This window comes from Mustela putorius, unplaced genomic scaffold (assembly GCF_011764305.1).
Source record: "Mustela putorius furo isolate JIRA1106 unplaced genomic scaffold, ASM1176430v1.1 tig00000873_pilon_pilon_pilon, whole genome shotgun sequence".
NCBI lineage: Eukaryota > Metazoa > Chordata > Mammalia > Carnivora > Mustelidae > Mustela > Mustela putorius.
The window spans coordinates 4774942-4797994 of NW_025421504.1; the positions used below are offsets into that span (position 1 = coordinate 4774942).

General features: G+C 60.5%; 1 protein-coding gene across 1 annotated transcript; it reads left to right on the forward strand.

Moving 5' to 3' along the window:
- The first annotated feature begins 1252 nt into the window (after positions 1 to 1252).
- On the forward strand, positions 1253 to 22737 carry RHBDF2 (rhomboid 5 homolog 2). The gene is given in 20 exon segments (XM_045085854.1): positions 1253 to 1382; positions 2817 to 2942; positions 13600 to 13764; positions 14486 to 14613; positions 15118 to 15313; positions 15418 to 15621; positions 16538 to 16666; positions 16970 to 17088; positions 17233 to 17430; positions 18375 to 18486; positions 18701 to 18775; positions 18925 to 19086; positions 19441 to 19486; positions 19489 to 19549; positions 19686 to 19749; positions 19853 to 19947; positions 20169 to 20244; positions 20392 to 20492; positions 20660 to 20813; positions 21488 to 22737. Coding segments are annotated over 19 exon segments (2610 nt in total). The 5' UTR covers positions 1253 to 1382; positions 2817 to 2837; the 3' UTR covers positions 21908 to 22737.
- The last annotated feature ends 316 nt before the right edge of the window (positions 22738 to 23053 follow it).

Here is a 23053-nt window from a genome sequence, read left to right on the forward strand (position 1 = left end):
CTGGCAGAGCAAGGCACCCCCGTTCCTGGTGTTAGCCAAGTGCCAGGCCAGGGGGACCCCAGTAGGGACAACTCTGGTTTGAGTTGGGCTCAGGAACATTGGCCCAGGTCTTGGAGGATAGGGGTGGGGGGCTGTTCTAGAGGGGTGGGGTGGAGTGAAGCAGCTGTCTGTCCCCAGGAGCCCAGGCCACCCGCTGCCCTGCCTTCCTGTTTTCTGACAGTGTCCGCTGCCCCCTTCCTGTTGACTTCTGGACCCTGGCCTCCTGGCCTGGGAGCTCAGGCAGGACAAAAGGAGCAGGTGGCAGTTTCTGGTTGGTTGTTTTTGTTTTTGTTTGCTTTTAACTTTAAAGGGCTGGAGGGACACTCCCGTCTTTTGGTTGAACAAGAAACTAATAGTGTCCTTCGCCTTTAGTGGGTCCCTCGTGGCACAAGGAGCACTTGGGACTAGTGCAGAGCTGTTAAGGAATCGAGTGACAGAGTCTGACCCTGAACCCGGGCCCAGCCCCCAACCTGTGTTCTCGGGCCCAGCCCCCAACCCTGTGCCTACCTGCTGCTAAGCTGCTGACTGACTCCTGTCTGGTTGGCTCCTGTGCGAGCTACAGCTGTACGTGGTACAAGACACGCGGGAGGCCCAGGAGGAGACATCCGTTCCTCTGGGGGGCGGGGAGGGATTAGTCACATCCCAAATACATCATCATGGAGGCTGCCGGGGTCTGGGTCTGGCTTTTCCTCCCTGGTGGTGCTTTTCCTAGTGCCAGAGCTCTCACAGTGTTCCCCTCGACTTGCCAGAAACCGTGCTAGATGGGAGAGCAGATAAGAGCAGGAAGATGTCGAGGGGGTGTGTCCGTGCGTGCCCTGACCTGTTTGGGTGTACAGGTGACTTGAACCAGGGCACCTGGCTGGCTCAGGAGCGCATGTGACTTGATTTGGGGGTCATAACTTTGAGCCCTGTATTGGGTATACAAATCACTTAAATAAATAAGAATTTTTTTTTAAATCCTGAAACAAAAACAGGTGACTTGAATGGGCCACCTGGTACTTCTCTGTGGTTCAGAATGAGTGGGGGCAGGATCGGCACGGCCCCCCCCCCCAGGGGAAAGCATCTGGGGAGAGGAGCTCTGGTCTGCCTCCCCCTCTCCACACATCCCCTCGGGTCTGCACCACCCACTTTGGAGCAGTCTTCAGTGTTGTCCCTGCTGCCTGTGGGGATTTCCAGAGTGAGCTCACAGCGTTGCTCCGTGTTTCCTACCCAGCTGGACCTGGCTGAGGGAGCGCTGGCGGGGTCGTCCACGCCCGCTGCTGGTGCAGGCTAACCTGTGCGCGGTGGAGAGGTTGGGGCAGTGCCCGGGCGAGGCCAGCTCTCAGCCTGTCGTCTTCAGGGAGGTACGGGAGCCCAGCACTCACATTCCATCATTGTGTAAACTTATCCAGCGACCCAGACACAAGTCATTTGTTTGCACTTTGAAAGCTGCCAGAGGCCTGTTGTGGGGGTGGGGTGCCGGTGGTTGGAGCTAAGTGGGCAGTGCCAGTCAGGGATGCTGGCCAGGAGGCTGGGAGGAAGGAAGGACGGTGATCCCCAGCGTGGGGGGGCCAGGAGCGAGGCCCAGAAGCTGGCGGCCGTGGTGGCCCACGAGGTCGTGTAGAAGGAGGGCCGCTTGTGGTCCGTGCCTCAGTGTCCGCAGCTGTGCTGTGGGGCCGCGGTAGTCCACTGGGATGCCTGCTGTGAGGATTCCAGGGGTGACCATGGGACGTCTTGGGCCCGGGGTCTGAGGTGGGAGCCGCGAGGATAAGGGCATCGTGCCTGCTGTCAGAGGCGTGTCTCTGGGCCCTTGGCACGGGCTCGTGGTGATGACAGGGGCCTTGCCCCGTGGGCTGTCGGGAGGGCTAGTTAAGAGCACATTGAAGAGCAGCAGTGCTCTAATGACTCTACAGAAGTGGCCCAGCCCAGTCTGGGGTGGGGACCCCCGCTGCACCAAGGCTGAGGGGATGGAGGGTGGGCTTGGACATGGGAGAGGAGCTTCAGGCCAGGACGTGCTGGCTCCTTCAGCAGGGGCTTCTCCCTGCCTGCCTGCACGGGTGTCAGGATGAGGGGTGAGGGGCTCATGGAGGCGGGGACCCTCAGCCTCCGCTCCCTCTGGCTGGGCTTGTGGGGCCAGGAACAAGGTAAGCCGTTCAGAGCCTTGCTTTTCTCGGCTGCCTCCCACGTGGGGCCCCGGGACCTGAGCCAAGAGCTCCGTCAGGTGGTCATGCCCCTGACGTCCAACAAGAAGAGTCTCTTCCCTGTCCAGATGGCCGTCCCCAGGTCAGGCCTCCAGGGCAGCCTGCGGAAGGCCTGTGGGATGGGCCAGGAACAGGACTTGACACCGAAATATGGCCCGAGTCTTGGCTCTCACCTTGTCTGGTGATCATGACAGAGGGACAGACAGTGTGAGAGAATGTTTGAGAAGGCCCTTTGATAAGCCCAGGACTTCCTAAGCTCCGGGTGAGGTCATTTCTGCCTGGGGCACTGGGAGGAGCTCCGGAGTCTCCCAGGCCCACCCCTAAACTCACCCTCCGCACCTCGCTCACCACCCCAGGCCTGGATTTTGGCCACTTCACCTCACCAGTTCCAGGGTGGCAGGACCCCCACCCCCACCCCGGTGCGTGCACAACAATGGGACCCGGGACAGGGGACGTGTCTGAGCCTCAATTTCCCCACCTGTCAAATAGAGGTCTGTTAACCTCCAGGGCTCTCGGCTCAGATAGAGAGACTGAGTGAGCAGCGGTCAGCCAGGAATAAAAGAAGCCACCAATTAGTGGCCCTTGATTGTGTGCCAGGCCCCGTCCATTCATCGTCTGATGTCATCTCTGCTGGATCGGCGGGTTTGGTGGGACCTCAGCCCATTTCCCAGCAGAGGAAACTCAAGGCTCCGAAGTGGTAACTTGCCTGAGATCTCCTGGCAGGTAAGTGGCCATGCCAGGGTTTGAGTCCTGGCTTTGTCCCGCCCTGCGCCACAGCCCTCCTCATTCCACAGCGAGTGAATCTGCGCTGCCCCAGAGTGAGGCAGGGGGCTGCGGTGAGGCGGGAATGACAAAGCCTCACACCCCCAGCTTTAATGGCCTGCCTGGGCCCATGTCCAAGAGCCCTGAAGCTTGGTCGTCACAGGGGCTGGGGCCAACCTCTTCTGGGGAAGCCGCAAGCTCCGGGGCAGGGTTCTGGGAAGTCAAGTTTATTAGCTCCTTAATGACTGTTTACAAGCTGAAAATTGTTTGCCTGGCACGCTCCCTCCCAGCTGTGGGGCCAGCCTGGGCCTCCAGAAGTGAGGGGCACCCAGAGCCCCAGCCTGAGTGGATCAAGATGAGGGGACCCAGGGCAGCCCAGGGCCTGACTTCTGGCTGAATGACCCTGGGCTGGGTGCTTACATCTCTGTAAGCTAAGGTAAGTCCGCCTTTGTCCCTCAGCGGTGCCAGCACCCAAGGTAAGCCCCAACTAATGGGAACAGAGCTGCCCAGATTTCAGACTCCTGGGGGGCTGCTTAGCATCTTTTAGCATAAACAGCCTGGGGTCAGACGTTAAGTGGCTTGTCTAAGAGTACCCAGCATTGAGGGTTGTACCCAAGACCCGTTTGCCTCAGCTGGGCAGTGTTTGCACTGTCTAGAGCCAGGCCACAAGGAGCCGAGTGGAAATTAGGTGGACCCCACCCTTGCGAGCCCAAGACAGAGCCCTGGTCTGTGTACTGAGTGTGCTCAAGTCTGGAAACAGCCTGTCACCTCTAGGTGTTGGGGAGCTTCCAGCAGGAGGGAAGCCGGCCTCCCCTGCTCCCCAACCCACATTGGAAGCCACCCTTCCCCTAACCTCCGAGCAGGGTCTAGGCCTCTGCCAGTGCTAAGGACCAGTGAAAACCCAGTTCCTAGGGGCACTCGGCTGGCTCAGTGGGTGGAGCTTGCAGCTCTGGATCTCAGAGCTCTGCCCCACACTGGGTGCAGAGATTACCAAAAAATAAACTTCAAAACAAAACAAAAAAACAATTTCCAGTACCTTGAGATCCTGAGAGAGGCAAATCCTCTTTGATGTTTGGAGCAAAGCCAGCTGGCATCAAGCTCAGGTCGAGACAATGTCCCTGTCCAGGAGCCATCCTGTGCCCTGGTATCAGACCCAGAAAGGACCAGGGCCTTCTGGACCCCCAGTGCCACCCCCGACTCCTCCCCTTCATGGCGATGCTCAGGGAGCAGCAGAACTAGGACAGGTCACCTTCCCAGAGGAGGCTGGGCCATTGGGCAGGGCCCCCCGGGACCAGCCCCTGTGCTCCCTGTTGTCCCCAGGCAGAAGTTGGCCCCCAGGCTCTGAGAGCTGCTGCTTCCCCGGGCTATGGGAGGGCACCTGCATCCCTGCTCAGCCGCCATCCCCTTGTGTGCTTCCACAGACAGCTTGTAGAGTCCAGAAAGTTCCAGAGCGCCCTCCGGGAGGGCACCTAGGAGGGCAGGGTCCAGCACTGTGTCCAGCTGGGGACACCTGGTGGCATTTAGTGCTGCCTGCCCTGCATCGCAGCTCAGCTGGCTTCCCATAAGCGGGGCCCCCTGCAGAGGTCTCTGCCCGCCCCACTGGCGCATGGTCCCGAGAAAGCCTGGCGGGTGGGACAAAGGGGTGTTGGGGTCTGCCCCACTGTAAGAGTGCTCTTTGAGTGCTTGGCACCCCCTCCAACTTCCATGTACTCCGACTGGGCCTGGAGCCCAGCACCCACTTCCCGTGTCTGTGGTTGGCCGTGCCACCCAAGCGACGATAACTGGGTCACAGGAGTCCAGAACCTGGGGTCTGATGGGGCAAAGCCAGTGGGTCACCAAGCCCCTGAACCTGCTGCCCCCTACCCCCTTCTTTATCTTTGGAACTGAGTTTGAGCAAAGGCTTTTTTTTTTTTTTTAAGAGTTTTTTAAAATTTATTTGACAGACAGAGATCACAAGTAGGCAGAGAGGCAGGCAGAGAGAGGGGGAAGCAGGCTTCCCGCCAAGCAGAGAGCATGACCCTGAGATCATGACCCAAGCCGAAGACAGAGGCTTTAACCCACTGAGCCACTCAGGCGCCCCTGAGCAAAGGCTTTTAAGGTGTGTGTGGGGAGGGTGGAGACATGGGGACTCTCCCTATGGGAGGGGCGCAAACCCGCAGGTGCTTTCAGTTTTCCTCTGCACTGGCCGCGAAGCCGCGAAGCCTCCCAGCCCCACAGTGCAGTCGAGTCCGAGTCCGAGTCCGTGGACTTGCACCTCTGGGGAAGTGGGTGCTCGCTTCGGGAGGGAAGGAGAGGGACAGGGCGACCCGCTGGCGTCTCTAACTGACCAGCACGTGACTTAGAGTTCGTAGCCTCTGACAGGGACCCTGTGTCCCCTTCCCTTTCTGCCTCTGCATTCTCTCTTCCTAAGTCCTGTCCCCAGACCCTCAGCGTCCGCTGGGCGCTTCCCTGCCCTTTGCTCCAGCCCGCTCTTGGCAGCGCAGGGAGGTGTTGGGGTGAGTCACGGGCCATCGGGACGCCTGTTGGGAGACAGGGTTAGATGACAGCCTTTACATAAGCTGTCCCTTCCGGGTCTTGAGGGGAGCTGGAGCCACTTCCCCCGAGGTCAGCAGAACTCGGGGTTTTGCTGGGGGTTGCACAGTGGGCGAGGGCCAGCTTCCTCTCTTCTCTGCAGCTTTCTAAAAACGCCCTGGTTCCCAGAAGGCTGTGGGGAGGGACCAGCCGGTTTCAGTTTCTGTGGCAGGGAAGCAGCGGAGAGAGGCCACTTCCTTGCTCCTGACTGTCACCCTATCATTCTGTGATTCATCAGGGGACAGACAGGTTCCCAGCAGCCCCGGGCCATCTTCCTTCCCTCCACTCGCCCACAGCTGCAAGCCAGGGCTGGGGGCCAGTTTCCTTCCTTGGTTCAGGGGACCTGTGTGCCCCCCACCCCCACCCCGGGAGGTCCCCTTAACGTCCTGATTGAGCCTAGTAGTTAGTAGTGGTCTGCCTCTTTGCTGGAGGGGATGCTTGTTACCCCTTGTCCAAGGGCCCCTTTCTTCCCTTTGTCCCCAGTTCGGCCACACAGGCCAAGCCCCACTGTCTGTAGCCTCCTGTTTGCATCCGGAGCTGCAGCTGCTGACTCCCCGTCCTGGTTCTGGAGGTCCTCAGAGCCTGGGGATTGCTGAGACCCCATTGCCATTAGCAAGACCAGGGGAGCCTTCACAGCCAGCTGGTGTGCCTGGGGGGGCCGGTGGGTGGGGAGGGAGAGAAGGGACTGGAGTCAGACCCCTGGGGGCAGGTGGCGAGGGGACAGTGGGGCCACACGGGCTCAAGGAGAAGGGATGCTCACCCAGCACCCTGCCTGAGCCCGCCCAGGGAGAGCTCTGTGGGGAGACCTCTCCGGCCGAGGCCTTGCTCACTGTGGCTGTGTCTGCTGGGATGCGGCTTAGCCAGCAATGCCCAGCCCCACCCTTTGTGGGGAAACCAGATTGTCCAGCGGCATCAGTGAGTGCTTTCTGAGTCTGCATTTCTATCCTGTGTGCCTGACCTGGGCTGTTCTTAGCCGGGTTACAGCACTGGTTGGAGGGGGGTGGGGGAGGTGGGTACAGAAGTACCAACCCTTGGGCACCTCAGGATGATTTGAATCTGCCCCACCCGCACCCTGTGATGGACCCCCCCGAAGTCGCTGCCCTTACCCAGGCCCTGCTACTCTGGGCCGGGGCAGAAGGCCCCACGGAGACCAGGATCCAGCCATCTTCCTTCCCTCCTTGCTGGAGGGGACAGGCTCTCAGACCTTCCACACAAGTCCCCCACCCCCGGCTGGGTGCTGTGGTAGCCCTGGGGTCTTAGAGCAGCGGATGTGACTGGGCCAGGAGGAAGCCTTGTCCCAGGATGTCACAATTTCCTCTGCAATGAGCAAGCATTTCTGGGGCGTGGGAGATACTTGTGGGGCGGTTTGCTCCCAAAGCTCCGGTACTTTTTCCATCTGGGTTCGTCCGTGCCCAAGACTTGGGTTCTGTGGCCCCCCGTACTGCCAGCCCTACCCTCTGCCCCCCCGCCACCCCAAGGAAGACACTGGGCTTCTGGTACACCTGCCCATCTTTTCTGCACAAGTTGGGGGAAGTCTCAGGAGTAGGCCCTCCCCTCCTTGGTGGAGAGGGGCTGTAGGAAATTGGTGTTTTGTACTAAGCTGCGGGTTTGGTGGGTGTCAAAGCTGGGCCATCACCTCCTCCGAGTCTCTTGCCTTTTTTTTTTTTTTTTTTTTAATTTTGTTTATTTATTTGAGAGACAGAGATCACAAGTAGGGAGAGAGGAGGAGGAAGCAGGCTCCCTGCTAAGAAGAGAGCCCGATGGAGGGCTCGATCCCAGGACCCCGGGATCATGACCTGAGCCGAAGGCAGAGGCTTTAACCCACTGAGCCACCCAGGCGCCCCCAAGTCCCTTGCTTAACAGAGAAGGAAACTGAGGCCAAGGAGTAAAGCTGGCTCCAGGCTAGGACTCGGCACTGACCACAAAGATGGTGAAATAGCTCTCTTAGATACCCCACTCCTCCCCAGGGAGGTGTGACCCCAGCACTGCCTCTGCTCTCCAGGGCGCAGCCACTTCTCCCTGTGGCCCCCAGAAGTCCCCTGGGGCCAGTCCGGTCTCCCCAGCATCAGGACATTGGCACAGATGCCAGCAGCACGGTGGAGGCCAGGCCGGAGGGCCCAACCAGGGTGCTATGGCTTTGGGATGGGAGGGCAGGCCGGGGAGTCCAGGCTGTGCTGAGAGAGGGGAGCGGGAGGTCCAGTGGGGGCTCATCCTGCGACTGCATCTGCCCTCCTCGGCCCACAATGGTCACAGATCCCCAGCAGGGCAGAGAGTACCTCCTGGAGACTTCCGGAGTGGGCCACTCCCTTCCTGGGCTGAGTGTAGAACTGGGGGAGGGATAGGTTTAGTCTGGGGTACCTGTGGACTGACAGTCTGCAACTGTGCATATGCCCCCTCCCCCCCACCTTCTATCCTGTTCAGTATGCTGGAGGAGGCAGGTGAGAAAGTGGTTGATTCTGCCTGATGGTGACAGGGCAGACTTCCTGGAGGAGGTGACATTTCACCTGCCCAGGGGATGAGGCGGAGCCTGCTGTGCTAGGTGCAGGGCCTCAGGTGAGAAAGTAGGGGCCAGGGGACCTGCAGGGCATGTGCGTCTGCTGGGGGTGAAGACAGGTTCTGAAGGGCACTGGGTGCTTACTCTGGGAAAGTGTGATCAGCTTGGACTTCTAGAGGGAGCCTGCGTGCTTGATGACCTCACTCCAGCTCAGACTCAGCAGCTCGTCCTAACCTTTCTCCCAGCCTTCCTCCATCGGCTGCCTCCTTCCCTCCTTGGGGCAGAACAGCGCCTGCCTGGTGCCCTCTTGCTGCCCCCGATCCCAAAGGAGACCAAACCGGAGAACTTTCCATGCAGTGGCCCCAGGGGAGGCTGTTGTCCTGGAGCTGCCCCCAGAGTAGAGGTAAAGTGGCATCTGAGGTGCCAGCCAGCCTGGCACTGAGGCCCATCTGCCTATCATCTCTCAGGGACCTTGTCGCCCGCTGCCTGCCTGCCCTGAGGTGTGGAGTGAGGACTCCCAGCACTTTGGGATAAAAGTAAGGATGCCTGGTCTATTCAGCAAACCCTGAAAGTGTCCTGCGTCCCCAGCTCTGCCTCAGATCCCCCCTCAGGAACCCCTGCACAACCAGAGTCCCTCTTAGAGCTGGAACACTTTGCCGCCCTGTGAAATCAGAGGGAGGGCACAGACCTGGCCCCAGCCGGTTTGTCCCACGTACCCCTCTGGGTAACCCCAGGCCGCTGAGGAAAAGAGTTTGCAAAGTACTATTGAGTAAAAGTACGTTTCCTTCTGGATTGGACTATACTGGGTCACCCTGATAGGGATCTGTCCAGCCCCCAGTGTGCCCTAGCTTTGGTGGCGGGTGGGGGGGCCTCCTGTTTCTGAAAAGACCCAGCTGTTCCCCCTCCTGGCAGTGTGAGCATGGGCAAGTCACTTAACCCCTCTGCGCCTCCCTCCATTCCCATCCACGAAATGGGGGCGATGGGAGATGTCTACCTTCAGAGGTGTTTTGAGGACAAAGTAGGATAATGGATGCGAGGGGCCAAGCCTGGCGCTCCTGAGGACTGACCTGCCCGCCCCCAGCAGCCTGCAGGGTTCTGCTAAGGGAGGGTCTGCCTCAGAGCTCCTCTGTGCAAGACCTTTTGGCGACTTGCCGCAGTCTCTCTGAAACGCTTAACTTTATGTTGCGTGGGTTTGATCTCAATTAGTTAAAGAGCTAATACAACAACAAAGAAACCCTTCTCTCTCTCTCTCTCTCTCTTTCTTTTAGATTTTATTTATTTATTTGACAGACAGAGATCACAAGTAGGCAGAGAGGCAGGCAGAGAGAGAGGAGGAAGCAGGCTCCCTGCTTAGCAGAGAACCCGATGTGGGGCTCGATCCCAGGACCCTGGGATCATGACCTGAACCGAAGGCAGAGGCTTTAACCCACTGAGCCACCTAGGTATCCCCAAAGAAACACTTGTAACTCATTTGAATGCTGCCTTCAACATACATCTTACTCTGTTTGAAAGGAAGTCATAATCAGAAGAAGCCAACACATTTCTCATGAAGTTACATTGACACACACAAAAAATAGGGACTGTCCTGATTTGGGATTCCCGGCCCAGAGTGGAGGTCTTTACTGCAGGGGAGCAGATCTCCTAATCCCTCACCCATGAGGCCCGTGGAATGACCCCATTTTATAGATGCAGAGACTGAGGTCAGGAAGATTGAAAGATGCGTTGTTCCAGCACGCCTGCTTGAACCTGCCCTTCCCTCCCTATAGGCTGTGCTCACCAAGTGAGCGGCCCCGTTTGGCCTGGAAGCCTCTTATCTTGGCATCTGTCCACCTTTACACGGAGCTGAAGCTGGACCGACCCCAGAGCATCTGCATAGAGTGAGGGAAGGACTAGAACATGCTCTGAAGACCCCTGCAGCAAGACCCGGGAAGCAGTGAGCTCAGTCCAAACCCAGAAGGTAGGACATTGGGTAGCTGCGTGGGCTGGGCCCAAGGCACCTGCCGCTTTGCTTGCTTTTTTCTTTTGCTTTTTTGTTTTTCAACCAATACGTATGGATACTACCTGTGGGCCAGTACTCTGCTGGAGGGGGTGGTGCCGCAGGGAATACGCCTGAGAGAGGAGGGTGACGAGGGTAAAGCCATGGAGAGGCTTGAAGCAGGAGTGGGAGAGCTGCTTTGGGCAGTCAGGAAGGGCTCCTCGGAGGCGGTGGCACCCAAGCTGGAACCAGAATGATAGGAAGGAGCCACCTGCTCTATTGTGCGATGATCTGATATGAGGAAAGAAAGACGAACATAGGCAGAGGCCGAATGTTTATGGAGTACCTGCCTGAGACTTTTTCAACGGCGTCATTGAGCTATAATTCACATTTAGTCCATTTAATCCACATAAACTGCATCCATTTACAGTGTATAATTCAGGGACACCTGGGTGGCTCAGTTGTTAAGCATCTGCCTTCGGCTCAGGTCATGATTCCAGGATCCTGGCATCGAGCCCCACTTGGGGTGGCCTGCTCAGCAGGAAGCCTGCTTCTCCCTCTCCCACTCCCCCTGCTTCTGTTCCCTGTCTCGCTATCTCTCTCTCTCTGTCATAAAAATAAATAAAATCTTTAAAAAAAAAAATAAAAGAAAGTGTACAATTCAGTGGTTTCTGGTATATTCACAGGTCCGTGCAACCTTCCATCGCTTGATGAGACCCACCCTTTAGCTGCTGCCCCCTACCCCCAGCCTGTCTCACACTTTCATATGCATGGACTCCCAGAGCATGTGGTCTTTGTTGTCCGGCTTCTCTCACTTCACATAACAGCCTTAAGGTTCAGCCGTGCTGGACCCCATGTCGGTGTTGCTCTCCTGTTTCTGGCTGACTCAATCCCATTATGTGGATGGAACACGCTTTGTTTCTCCGTTGGTCTGTCGATGGGCCTCTGGGTTGTTTGCACCTTTTGGCTCTGAGGACCATGCTGCTGTGAACATTCTAGAACAAGTTTCTGTGTCCACACCCTGCCAGGTGTGCGTCATGCATTCTCTCATTTGATGCTCAGGGTGCCTCTCCTGGGGGAGGTCTTTCCCTCCTTACAAAGTGAGGATGTGGGTGACTTCATGGTCAAATGCAGGTCAAGGCTAGACCACCCAGTGAGTGGCAGGATGCTTTTTTTTTAAAGATTTTATTTATTTGACAAAGAGGGAAAGAGGGAGCACAAGCAGGGGGAGCAATAGGCAGAGGGAGAAGCAGGCTCTTCCCCGAGCAGGGAGCCTGAAGCGGGGGCCCAGACCCAGGACCCTAGGATCATGACTCAAGCCAAAGGCAGACAGTCAACCAGCTGAGCCACCAAGAGGCCCCATGCTCTTGACCGTGACCCCTTGGTGCCTCCTAGCAGAGCTTAGCAGGTGCTAGGTAGGGAGGGGCTCAGAGTGGCGGGTTCAGGGGCTAGGAGGACACAGAGCCACTCAGGGCCCAGAGACCCCAGTGAGAAGCATGGACTGTAGGTGAGAACGGGAAATCCTGGGACAGTGTTGAGCAGAGAGAGACGTGGTGTGATTGGTGGTTTTAAAAGGTGATGTCTGTTGCTGGTCATGAGGCTGGGGACACGAGGGGCAGCAGGTGGAGGGGTCAGGAGGCTGCTGTGACCCCTCAGTGGAGAGAAGATGGTGGCTCTGGGGGGCTGCGTAGAGATGGAGGGGACGGACGGACTCAGGCCACGTGTGGCTGCTGTGTCACCTTTCTGTCACACGTTGGTCCCCACACGCCCTTACCTAGAGGGCTTCCATGTGACTCTCCCCGGGTCTCCACATACCCGGGGTCAGCACTGTGTCAGCAGGTGGATGTGGGGTCCCTGGCCTTGTGCTGGGAGAAGGGAAACCAGGTCAGCTCCGGCAGCTTCGGGAAGTGGGGAGTGGAGCAAGCGAAGGATTTAGCCAGAGAAAGAGCAGAGCGCGTGAGGAGGGAGGGGGTAGCACAGGCAGAGCGGTGGTTCGGCTGGAACTGGAGCGGAAGTGGGAGTGGGGTCCACGAGCGAGTATGGACAAGCCCCAGATCTGGGCGGGGGTGGGGAAGGGGGGTAAACTGCCCCCTCCTCTTGGCAGGGCCATTTCCCAGGATCCACTGAAATTCAGGCTGGACTTACTCTCCAACCCAGCAGTTCCACTTCTAGAGGTTCGTTTTGGGATAGCACTGGGACAGGTGCACGGTGTAGGCCAGGGCGTTGGTTAACACTGGACAGGAGTCCCAAATGCCAAACACACCCCAAACAGCCATCGGTCTGGTTAAATCTTGGTATATTCCACTCAGCGAAATCTTTGCAGTCGTCAAGAAAGGTAAGGTAGGGGCGCCTGGGGGACTCTGTCCGCTGGGCATCCCACTCTTTTTTTTTTTTTTTTTTTTAAGATTTTATTTATTTATTTGACAGAGATCACAAGTAGGCAGAGAGAGAGAGAGGAGGAAGCAGGCTCCCCGCTGAGCAGAGAGACCGATGCAGGGCTCGATCCCAGGACCGAGAGAGATCATGACCCGAGCCGAAGGCAGAGGCTTTAACCCACTGAGCCCCCAGGCGCCCCTGGGCATCCCACTCTGATCTTCAGGTCTCCATCTCAGGGTCGTGAGCTCAGACTCCCTGTGGGCCTCCACGCTGGGTGTGGAGCCTACTTAAAAAAAAAAAAAAAGAAAAGAAAAAGGTAGATCTGTCTATATGCATTGATGTGCGGCTTACGGAAAGGATATGGTGTGAGCGTGTAAAATTTTAAGTACATGTATCCTTCTCCGGGTGCAAAGAGGCTCTTTCTTGGAAGACAGGGTGACGGGCAGACTGTGAGTTCACTTTCTGCTTTATAATCGTCAGTCATTTTTGTGTTTTGTCTCTGCAATGAGCATATGCCACTTTTATCACCGGGATTAACATTTTTTCTCCACAAAAGATAAAAGTACAAACAGGTGGCAGTTTCAGTTACCTTTGAAAAAGGAACCAGGCAGCCCAGGGGACAGGAACCAGCGCGGTGGCTTTCCCGTCTGTCTGGTTATGAGGCTGAGCTACCATTTCCTTGCTAGAAACCCAAGGACGGCCCCTCGGAGAACCACCTGCTCCCCCGCACAGCTGTGGAACTCGTGTTTGCAGGTAGGGCACCGGATTGCCCTGGAGCCGTCTTGTCCTCCACCAAGCCCTGCCCCAAGGTCGAGGAAGCTGCCCTCTGGCCCCTGGCCTATGTTGACCAGGGTGACCAGGCAGCCAAGGTCACTGTATCCCCGTCCTCTGCCCTCGGCTCCTTTCTGGGTGTGGTTCTTGGCCTGAAGCAGAGAGACCACCAAGGCAAGGAGGGGGAAGGGTGGGGATTCCCCAGACCCCTCCGGGCCTGAAATGCAAACAAAGGACAGAAATAGACTATACTTCTCGGACCCGCCCAGGTCACAGTCCGTCTGTGCCCCGGCGGTTTGGACCCCAGAGTTAGGCATTCAGCAGGTGGTTCTCAGCCCGGGCCACCTGCCCTGGCACCGGGGCCCCCAGGTCCCTTCCTGTCTTGCCACCTGTCGACACGCTCATACCCCCTCTCCCTGTTTTCATTCCAGTCGCCCTGCGCCCAGCCCACCATGGCCTCCGCTGACAAGAATGGCGAGGGCGTCTCCTCTGTGTCCAGCAGCCGCCTGCAGAGCCGGAAGCCGCCCAACCTGTCCATCACCATCCCACCTCCCGAGAACCCGGCGCCGGGCGAGCAGGCCAGCATGCTGCCCCAGGTAAGGGGGCAGCCTACAGGCTCACTGGGGAGCAACAGCTGTGCCCATGCAATACCACTGGGGCGGAGGCGGCCCCTTCTGCCTGAGCCTCAGTGACAGAGGCCTTGTGCTGGGAGAAGGGAAACCAGGTCCCCCTCCTCCCCCGCCCCAGCGTCACATGGACTGAGCCTTGAGCGCAGGAGCTGCATCTCCTCGTGGTCGGTGGACGGGGCGACCGGGAGCACAGTCCTCGAGAAAGGCTCACGGGTCTACCTACCAGTCCCGGCGGTTTCCATTTCCTGCCTGGGCCCCCCCCCCAAGGGGCTGGCAGACTCGGGGGTCAGGGCATCAGCAGCTGACCCCGCAGCGCCTGGCTCCCCTGGAGAATGGAAATGAAGATGGGCTGGACCAACGTTCCATAAAGGGCTCATTGAGAGCAGCCTTGAAGCAGTGTCCTGGGGCATAAAAGGGGTCCTGTGTTGGTGCCACCCACTCACCCCGGGGGCTGTTTTGCATACAGAGAGCCAAGGGGGAGCACTGGTTAGGGAGTTGGGAAATCACGTTAGGGTTCCTTGAAGTGTGGAGAGAAGGTGACTTTACATTCCGAAGGAAAGCAGCTCAGGCGTATACCTTAGGAGCGAGGTGTGTTCTCAGGGTTCTGGTGTAGGGGACCGAAGAAGAGCGAGCCCAGAGTCTGGGCTCCACCAAGTCCCAGCCTGTCCTCTTGCCCTGCCTCCCACAGAGGCCCAGGAACCCAGCCTACGTGAAGAGTGTCAGCCTCCAGGAGCCACGGGGACGATGGCAGGAAGGCAGCTCGGAGAAGCGCCCCGGCTTCCGCCGCCAGGCCTCCCTGTCCCAGAGCATTCGCAAGTGAGCGCCCTTCCCGTCCCCAGCAGCCCTGGGGACCTCTGCTGGGCCGGCATCTGTGTCCCCTTCCAAAAAGAAGGAGTAGGGCAGGGCTGGAATGTGCATATTTGGGGGGCGGGCGCAGGGGAAGGAAGCTGAAGCCCAAGGTGTCTTGTAGAAAGTCACAGCCTGGAGGCTGGGAGTTCAAGGAGCCAGGGCTGCAGGGGAGGCTCTGGCCCTCGGGAGGGACCCCAAGGCCTGCCCAGCTCAGCTTGGCCGTGGACTCTGTTTACCCCTCTTTGTCTGGTCATCGGGTACCAACCCAGGAGCCAGAGGGGGAGCCAGTCTGACCCTTGCACGGCACACACATGTGCCCTGTCCCCCGGCCCCCGTGCACACACCTCCCCCGGCCCCTCCTGCATCCCCTGCCCTGCCCACCCCTCCCGTGACCCCCGCCAGTGTGCCCTCCCCGTCCTGCCGTGGGCGTCGTGGAGGCCCCCACGGCCACAGCTCTGTGTGCTCCCGCAGGGGCACGGCCCAGTGGTTCGGGGTCAGCGGTGACTGGGAGGCCAAGCGACAGCACTGGCAGCGCCGGAGCCTCCACCACTGCAGCGTGCGCTATGGCCGGCTCAAGCCCTCGTGCCAGCGCGACCTGGAGCTCCCCAGCCAGGAGGTGCCCTCCTTCCAGGGCGCCGAGTCGCCAAAGCCCTGCAGGATGCCCAAGGTGGGCTCCCCTGGCAGAGGTGGGGGTGGGGCGGGGGGGTGGGGAGTGGCAGGTGCCTCGGCCCCGGGACCCCCAGCTCTGCTCACTCCTGCCCTCCCTTCCAGATTGTGGATCCCCTGGCCCGCGGACGGGCGTTCCGTCACCCGGACGAGGTGGACAGGCCCCATGCCCCGCACCCGCCACTGACCCCAGGGGTCCTGTCCCTCACCTCCTTCAGCAGCGTCCGCTCTGGCTGTTCCCACCTGCCCCGCCGCAAGAGGATGTCTGTGGCCCACATGAGCTTTCAGGCTGCTGCTGCCTTCCTCAAGGTGAGGATGCCTCCCCGCCTCTGCGCCCCCCCAACCCCGGTCTTCCCAAAGACCACCCCCCCCACCAGACTGTGCCAAGGGCAGAGGGAGGAGCCCTGCAGCCCAGGAGCCCCACCCACGTCCTCCCAGACCTAGCTCTCCGTGGTTCTGGAAGCCCGTTTCTGCACCCACCCGAGCTGGGAAAGCAGGAAGTGACCTGTGTAGGGACCACCTTTCACCCAAGTTCACTCAGCGCCTGTGACATGCTGGGCATGGGGACTGTGGAGCAGATAGAGCCAGTGTCACTGCCCTGGAAGGGCTCTCATCCGCGAGGGGGCCGGTGTCACTCCTCAGCGTGATGGTGGGGGGGGGGGTGGCCTGCGTAGGAGAGGGGCTGATGTTGGGATAGCATTTGGGCTGGAATCCAGAAAAATAAGGGAAAGCTCCCCAGGGAAGGAAGGAAAGGAACAGTATTCTCAGTGAAGGGAAGGGCCCATGCAAAGGCCTGGAGGTGGAGGGGGCCTGGCCCATCAGGGGAGCAGCGTGTGGTTTGATGGGATTTTAGTGAGGAGGGGCTTATGGGAGGAGAAGCCACCGACTAGAGTCCAAGAGGCAGACGTGGGCCGGCGGTGCTGTGCCAGGAAGCTGCAGCTGGGGGAGATGGCCCGAGTGTGGGGGGCGAGGGTACAGAACGAGAGCGCGGGAGGAGCCGCCCCAGCCAGAGGTAGTGAGGTCAGCAGGGTGAGAAGAACCGAAACTCTTGGAGAGAGCCATGGGTTCGGGGCTACGGAAGCTTCGCTCCATGCTCTGGGCAGAGTCCCAGCTCGTATCTCCCAGGGTGATGCCCCGGGAGAAGGGGCTTCACAGTTCCTTTGGCGGGGACAGGGGTGGTGGCCCCTGATCTGGGCCTGATGGCCGGGCCTCTGCCCCGTCACAGGGCCGCTCCGTGCTGGATGCCACGGGCCAGCGGTGCCGCGTGGTCAAACGCAGCTTCGCCTACCCCAGCTTCCTGGAGGAGGACGTGGTGGATGGCGCGGACACATTTGACTCCTCGTTTTTTAGTAAGGCAAGCATGGGGTGTGGGCCTTGGGCACAGGGCATGGGGTGGCCTGGGGGTGAGGAGAGGCAACCTGGCCTTGATCATGCTGTGCCGGAAGCCCCTGAGGGATCCAGAGGCCCATGGGTGGAACTCCTGGGCCCCTGTCTTCCTGTGGAGGACCTGGCAGGGTGAGGGGCCAGCCTGGAGGGTCACGGTCAGGGTGGATGGGCACCAGCCTTCCGCTTCCCTCCCGAAGAGCCGTCTAGCTTTGTCCTGTCCTTGAACTGAGGTCCTGTCTTTTTCTGTGTCCCCCACTCCACCCCACCGCAGGAGGAAATGAGCTCCATGCCCGATGACGTGTTTGAGTCTCCCCCACTCTCGGCCAGCTACTTCCGGGGCATCCCACGCTCGGCCTCTCCGGTCTCCCCCGAGGGGGTGCAGACGCCTCTGTGAGTCTGGGCATCCCTCCTCCGGGGCGAAGGGAGAAGGCGCAGCTCGGGAGGGCTCCCCAGACACCCAGTCCTCCCTCAAGCCCCCTTCTAGAACGTGAGGGGCGGGGGCAGCAGGCTGAGAGCCGTCCCCCCACCCCCCAGAAAAAAGGAGCACGGCCGAGGCCCACTGGACGGGGCCAGGCGCGGCAAGCGCATCGCCTCCAGGGTGAAGCACTTCGCCTTCGACCGCAAGAAGCGGCACTACGGGCTGGGCGTGGTGGGCAACTGGCTGAACCGGAGCTACCGCCGCAGCATCAGCAGCACCGTGCAGCGCCAGCTGGAGAGCTTCGACAGCCACCGGTGAGCGGCCGGCGGGCCCGGGGCTGCCTGCTGGGGTCGAGCCAGCTGAGCATCCCGCCCTCCGGAGTCTCACTGCGGTAGGCAGGATGAGAAGAGCGGACAACCGGCCCATCCCCCGAGGGTCCCTCTCCCGCGGCACCCCATATTCAGCAGGCATGGGAGAGGAGAGCGGGGACAAGCCCTCAGGGTGTCCCCACGAGCTCACGTGTCGCCTGGGAAGGCTCCTTGGGCCCTTTGCTGCCTCTTCACCCTCCTGGCTCTCTTGGCCTGTGTCCTTAGTCCCGCCCCCAACAGCCGTCAAGGATTCATTGAGCCCTGGAACAGCTCCAGCAGGAGGGACGGGGTGCAGGGTGGGCCAGAGGGACAGTTAGAAGCTCTGTGAGTGAGGGGACCGTCGGGGGGAAACCAGAGGTTTGGGGAGGGGCAGTTCTCACCATGTGCCACAGGTGGTGACCCGATCGACATCAAACCCAAAACCAAAAACTGAGTAACAAGTGTAGCAAGTGTCCCAGGAGGACAGAGCATGAGTGGACGGGCCGGCAGGGAGGGCTGCAGCCAGCATGAGCAGGAGGTCGCCTGATAGAAAGAGATGTGAAGAGCATCCCTGGCAAAGGAAATGCCAGGTGCAAAGGCCCTGGGGCTGCAGGGATCATGGTTTGTTGCAGGAGCTGTAAGAGGAGAAAGCGGGCGGGCGCAGTAAGGCCCTGTGGCCAGCAGGAGGCAGTAGTGTCAGCCTTTACGCCTGGAGAAGCAGGAAGACCTCTAAGGGTTTAAGCTGGGAGAGAGACCTGGGGGTGATTTTCAAAGTCACGGTGGTGAAGGATGAGTTGGAGGGGAACAGAATGGGAAGGGAGAGACCAAGTGAGAGCTGACGGGGGCTGGGCTCCGCAGGCTGAGGTTGGGATGTGGGTTTGGCTCTGCTGACCCAGGGCCTCTGTCCCCAGGCCCTACTTCACCTACTGGCTCACCTTTGTCCACATCATCATCACGCTGCTGGTGATCTGCACGTACGGCATCGCACCTGTGGGCTTTGCCCAGCACGTCACCACCCAGCTGGTGAGTCAGGCTAAGGAAGGGGTGCTCCCCTTGGAGGGTCCTGAGACCCCTGAGACATCAGCATCGTCAGCCCTGGAGTCCCTCCCGTGGCCACAGCCTGGCCCATGCAGGAGGGTGCTCTGGGCTCAACGTAGCTTTACCTCTCAGCCCCATGCTGGAGTCCCTACCCTGGGATGGGGAAACCCCTGACCGCCCCCCCTCGCCCCTGCACCAGGTGCTCAGGAACAAAGGTGTGTATGAGAGCGTGAAGTATATCCAGCAGGAGAACTTCTGGATTGGCCCCAGCTCGGTGAGGAGCCCAGAGGGATGGGCAGCATCTCAGCAGGGAACCCTGGGGCCCTGTTGCCCGCCCAGGAGCCCCTCTTACCAGGGGACTCCAGGGGAAACTAAAGCGAGCGGCCAGCTCCGAGCCCAGGCTCACTCTTTGCCCTCCTCCAGATTGATTTGATCCACCTGGGAGCCAAGTTCTCCCCCTGCATCCGGAAGGACCAGCAGATCGAGCAGCTGGTGCTTCGGGAGCGAGACTTAGAGCGGGACTCGGGCTGCTGTGTCCAGAACGACCACTCAGGCTGCATTCAGACCCAGCGGAAGGACTGCTCGGTGCGGCCAGGCCCTCCAGCCCCTGCCAGCCCCACTCTGGCCCTGCACACCACCTTCCCTTGCCCCTGGCATAGCGGAGGGGCCCTCAAGAGCAGTGACAACATCCCCTCTCTCCTTCTGGGCCCCATACACCCCTGTACCTGGCCCAGCACAGGGAGAGTGCTGACCTCCCCAGCCCCGCAGAAGTGAAAGAAGTGATGTTCCCAGATCTTAGGAATGTCAGCGGTGGGTGGAGGTCTGGGAGGTGGGCCTGAGCCCTGGGGACCAGGGGAAGAGCCCCCATTCAGAGGGTCCCTTGCTCACTAGTGGATATGGTGTGATCCTAGGCATAACCAACCTTCCTTCATCCTCCAGGAGACTTTAGCCACTTTTGTGAAGTGGCAGGATGATACAGGGCCCCCATGGATAAGTCTGATCTGGGCCAGAAGCGGACATCAGGGGCAGTGTGCCACCAAGACCCCAGGTACCGTCCCAGGGTGGCCCAGCCGGGCTGTGAGAAGACGGGGTTGAGTGTCCTAGATGTTAGCGGGGGGCGGGTGTGGCAGGCTGGGGGGACGCCCACAGCTCCTCATTTTGCCCCCTCTGACCTCTGCCTCCAGAACCTGCGAGGAACCAGCCTCGAGCGGCGCCCACATCTGGCCCGATGACATCACCAAGTGGCCCGTGAGTGTCTGGGGTGGAGAATGGTCTAGGAAGGGTGGGGGGCGGGGTGCCTGCCGCCACAGGGGCCCAACCCAGTGTGGGCGTCCCCCCTCGCCCCCTGCAGATCTGCACCGAGCAGGCCAGGAGTAACCGCACCGGCTTCCTACACATGGATTGCCAGATCAAGGGCCGCCCCTGCTGCATTGGCACCAAGGGCAGGTCAGCTGGCCCCATGCCCCTCGGTCGCCCCACTTCCACCCCCCGGGCTAGTTGCTAGTTTCCTCCCTCCCCAACTCAGGGGTCGCCCATGGTGTGAGCAGGATGAAGGGGAGCCTGCCCCAGAGCTAGGGTCCCCGCAGAGGGGCACCCCTTCCTGCCAGTGGGCAGGGGCCCTCGGGGCTCTGTCGGCTGACGGATGCCCTCGTCTCCCTGGCCCGCAGCTGTGAGATCACCACCCGCGAGTTCTGTGAGTTCATGCACGGCTATTTCCACGAAGAGGCAACACTCTGCTCCCAGGTAAGGTGGGGCCTGCTGGGGCCCCAGGCGTGAGGAGGTGAGCACGGCGGCCATGTGTCCCCCCCACCGCCTGCAGGTTTGTGCCCCCCACCCCCACCTCGGGGCCAGCTAGGCCACAGGCACTGACTGCCCCGTGCTTGCCCTCAGGTGCACTGCTTGGACAAGGTGTGCGGGCTGCTGCCCTTCCTCAACCCCGAGGTCCCCGATCAATTCTACAGGCTCTGGCTGTCTCTGTTCCTCCACGCAGGGTAAAAGGCTCCTTGCTGCCCTCCCCTCCCCCCACACCCCTGTGCCCCCTGCGCTGCCCATGTGCCCCCCTCCCCCCTCCTCCGCTCTGGCCCGTGGATGAGGACTCCTGGCTGGCAGCCCGGGGCAGATAGGGGACAGCTGACGCCTGCTCTGCCCCCCTCCCCAGCGTGGTGCACTGCCTCGTGTCCGTGGTCTTCCAAATGACCATCCTGCGGGACCTGGAGAAGCTGGCCGGCTGGCACCGCATCGCCATCATCTTTATTCTCAGTGGCATCACCGGCAACCTCGCCAGTGCCATCTTCCTCCCATACCGGGCGGAGGTAGGGACAGGGGACAGGGCGGGGAGGGCCAGCTCTGCTGCTTCCGCCCCTCCCCCAGGAGCCGCCAGAGGGATGCGCGGCCCCTCCAGGGCCAGACGGCAGATGGACAGCTAAGCTGTGGGCTTATTGGCTGATCCCCTAGTCCCCGGGGGCATCGGACAGTGATGCCTTTGCGTCATGCTCAGGCATCACCTCCAGAAAGACCTTCCCAGCCCCTGTCCCCCGCTTTGCTCTCTTTCTCTGCTTCATTTCTCTTCGTGACTGTGACCCTTGCCTGCCTACCCGCATGTCACCTATCTGTGGGTTGAGCTGTATGAAATCTGTAATGTGCAACCGTTCGTGACCCACAGAAGCAGGGACAGGTTCCCCATCGGTTCAACCCCATGCCCTCGGCTTGTTCGGTGTCTTGTCCATCCTGCCGTCTGCTGCCTGATGTCGGCCTGTCTGTCCTGCTTACAGCACGGGCCGCGCACTGGGCACGTGGTCGGTCCTTGGTGTTTGCAGAAAGAGTGGGTGCAGCTCTGGTCCAGGAGCCTCAGCTGCGGGGTCCCCAGCCCTGGGAAGAGCCCACCCGTAGGAGGAGCCGGGTCCCGGTGCTCCCATCGCCCGGCTGCGCCCCGACTTTGCACCGGGCCCCTGGGATTGACGCTGCTCCTTTCCCCGCCCTGCCCCAGGTGGGCCCAGCGGGTTCGCAGTTCGGCCTCCTCGCCTGCCTCTTCGTGGAGCTCTTCCAGAGCTGGCAGCTGCTGGAGCGGCCCTGGAAGGCCTTCCTCAACCTGTCGGCCGTCGTGCTGTTCCTGTTCATCTGTGGCCTCCTGCCTTGGATCGACAACATCGCCCACATCTTCGGCTTCCTCAGCGGCCTGCTGCTGGCCTTCGCCTTCCTGCCCTACATCACCTTCGGCACGAGCGACAAGTACCGCAAACGCGCCCTTATCCTCGTGTCGCTGCTGGTCTTTGCCGGCCTCTTCGCCTCTCTCGTCATCTGGCTCTACGTCTACCCCATCCACTGGCCCTGGATCGAATACCTCACCTGCCTGCCCTTCACCAGCCGCTTCTGCGAGAAGTACGAGCTGGACCAGGTGCTGCACTGACCCCCGAGGGACGGGCTGCCTGTCTGCGGAGCGCCCCAGCCCGCACCCTGGACACCCGCCACCGGGGGGGCCCCGGCCCTCCCTCCGCCAGCCACGCCAACTCCATGGGGACAGTCACAGAGGCTGGTTCCTCCCGGGAGGGAGGCCCCCCTTCCTCAGTCTGGGGGACACCCTGATCACGTGCTCCTCTGCTGCTCCCCTGCTGGCGGGACCCTTGCCCCGGCATGGGCTTCTCTCCGTCCCCAGGTCCTGGGCTTTGCCCACCTCCTCCCTCAGCCCCTGCTCGTGCTGCCCCCACCCCCCGCCATACACACACGCACCATTACCGTGCATGTGCCCTCACTGGGACGTGGCCAGGGTTCCCACCAGGTTCCCGCCTCTGCCTCACCCTCCCTGCCCTATGAGCTCATGCCCCTCCTTCTGCAGAGGCCGGCGAGCCCGCCCCTCCTGCTCCTGGACCAGACGTGTGGGACGGGCTCTGCCGTGGTCTGGGGCAGAGGCCGAGCACGGAGACACAGCGAGGCTGGGAAGCTGAGAGCCTCTGCTTGCTGGTGGCAAAGAGAGGCCGTCCTCCCTCTGTCCTGGGCCTCCGTTGGAGTCAGTGTTCTGCCCTGTGGGCTGGCTCTGAGGAGGCCAGCCCTCCCCCTCTCTGCCTCACTCCTGCCCAAGTCGGGGCGGGGGCCGGGCCGCCTCAGGGACCTGCTCCCAGGGTTGCCCAAGGCTCAGTCAGGCCCTTTTTCTACCGGTTTATATCATGGTTCTAATTTTTAAAAGTAACGCTAACTTTATATGGATGAAGACTCAAATGCAGTAAATGATAGTCTCTAGAAGTATCGTTTTGTGAGTGGAGGGGTTCTGGCAGAGTGAAAGCTGGGACTCTTTGTTGATGGGGGGGTCGGCCATGAGCTCAGGGGCAGGGCTTGGGCCCAAAGGGATCGTGGAAAACCTGGGCGGGGTTGGTTGGACCGGAAATCAGGTTTGGGGTCCCATGGAAAGCCTCAGGGGGTCCCTTGAGAGGGCCGGGTCAGATCCTTGGACCCCAGGGGCATTGAGGGGCTGGCTGCCCCGGCAGAGACGGCGGCGGAGGGGAGACACAGCCTTCGTCTGTTCACCGTACCTCACCCGCAGCCCTCACCCCACACAGGA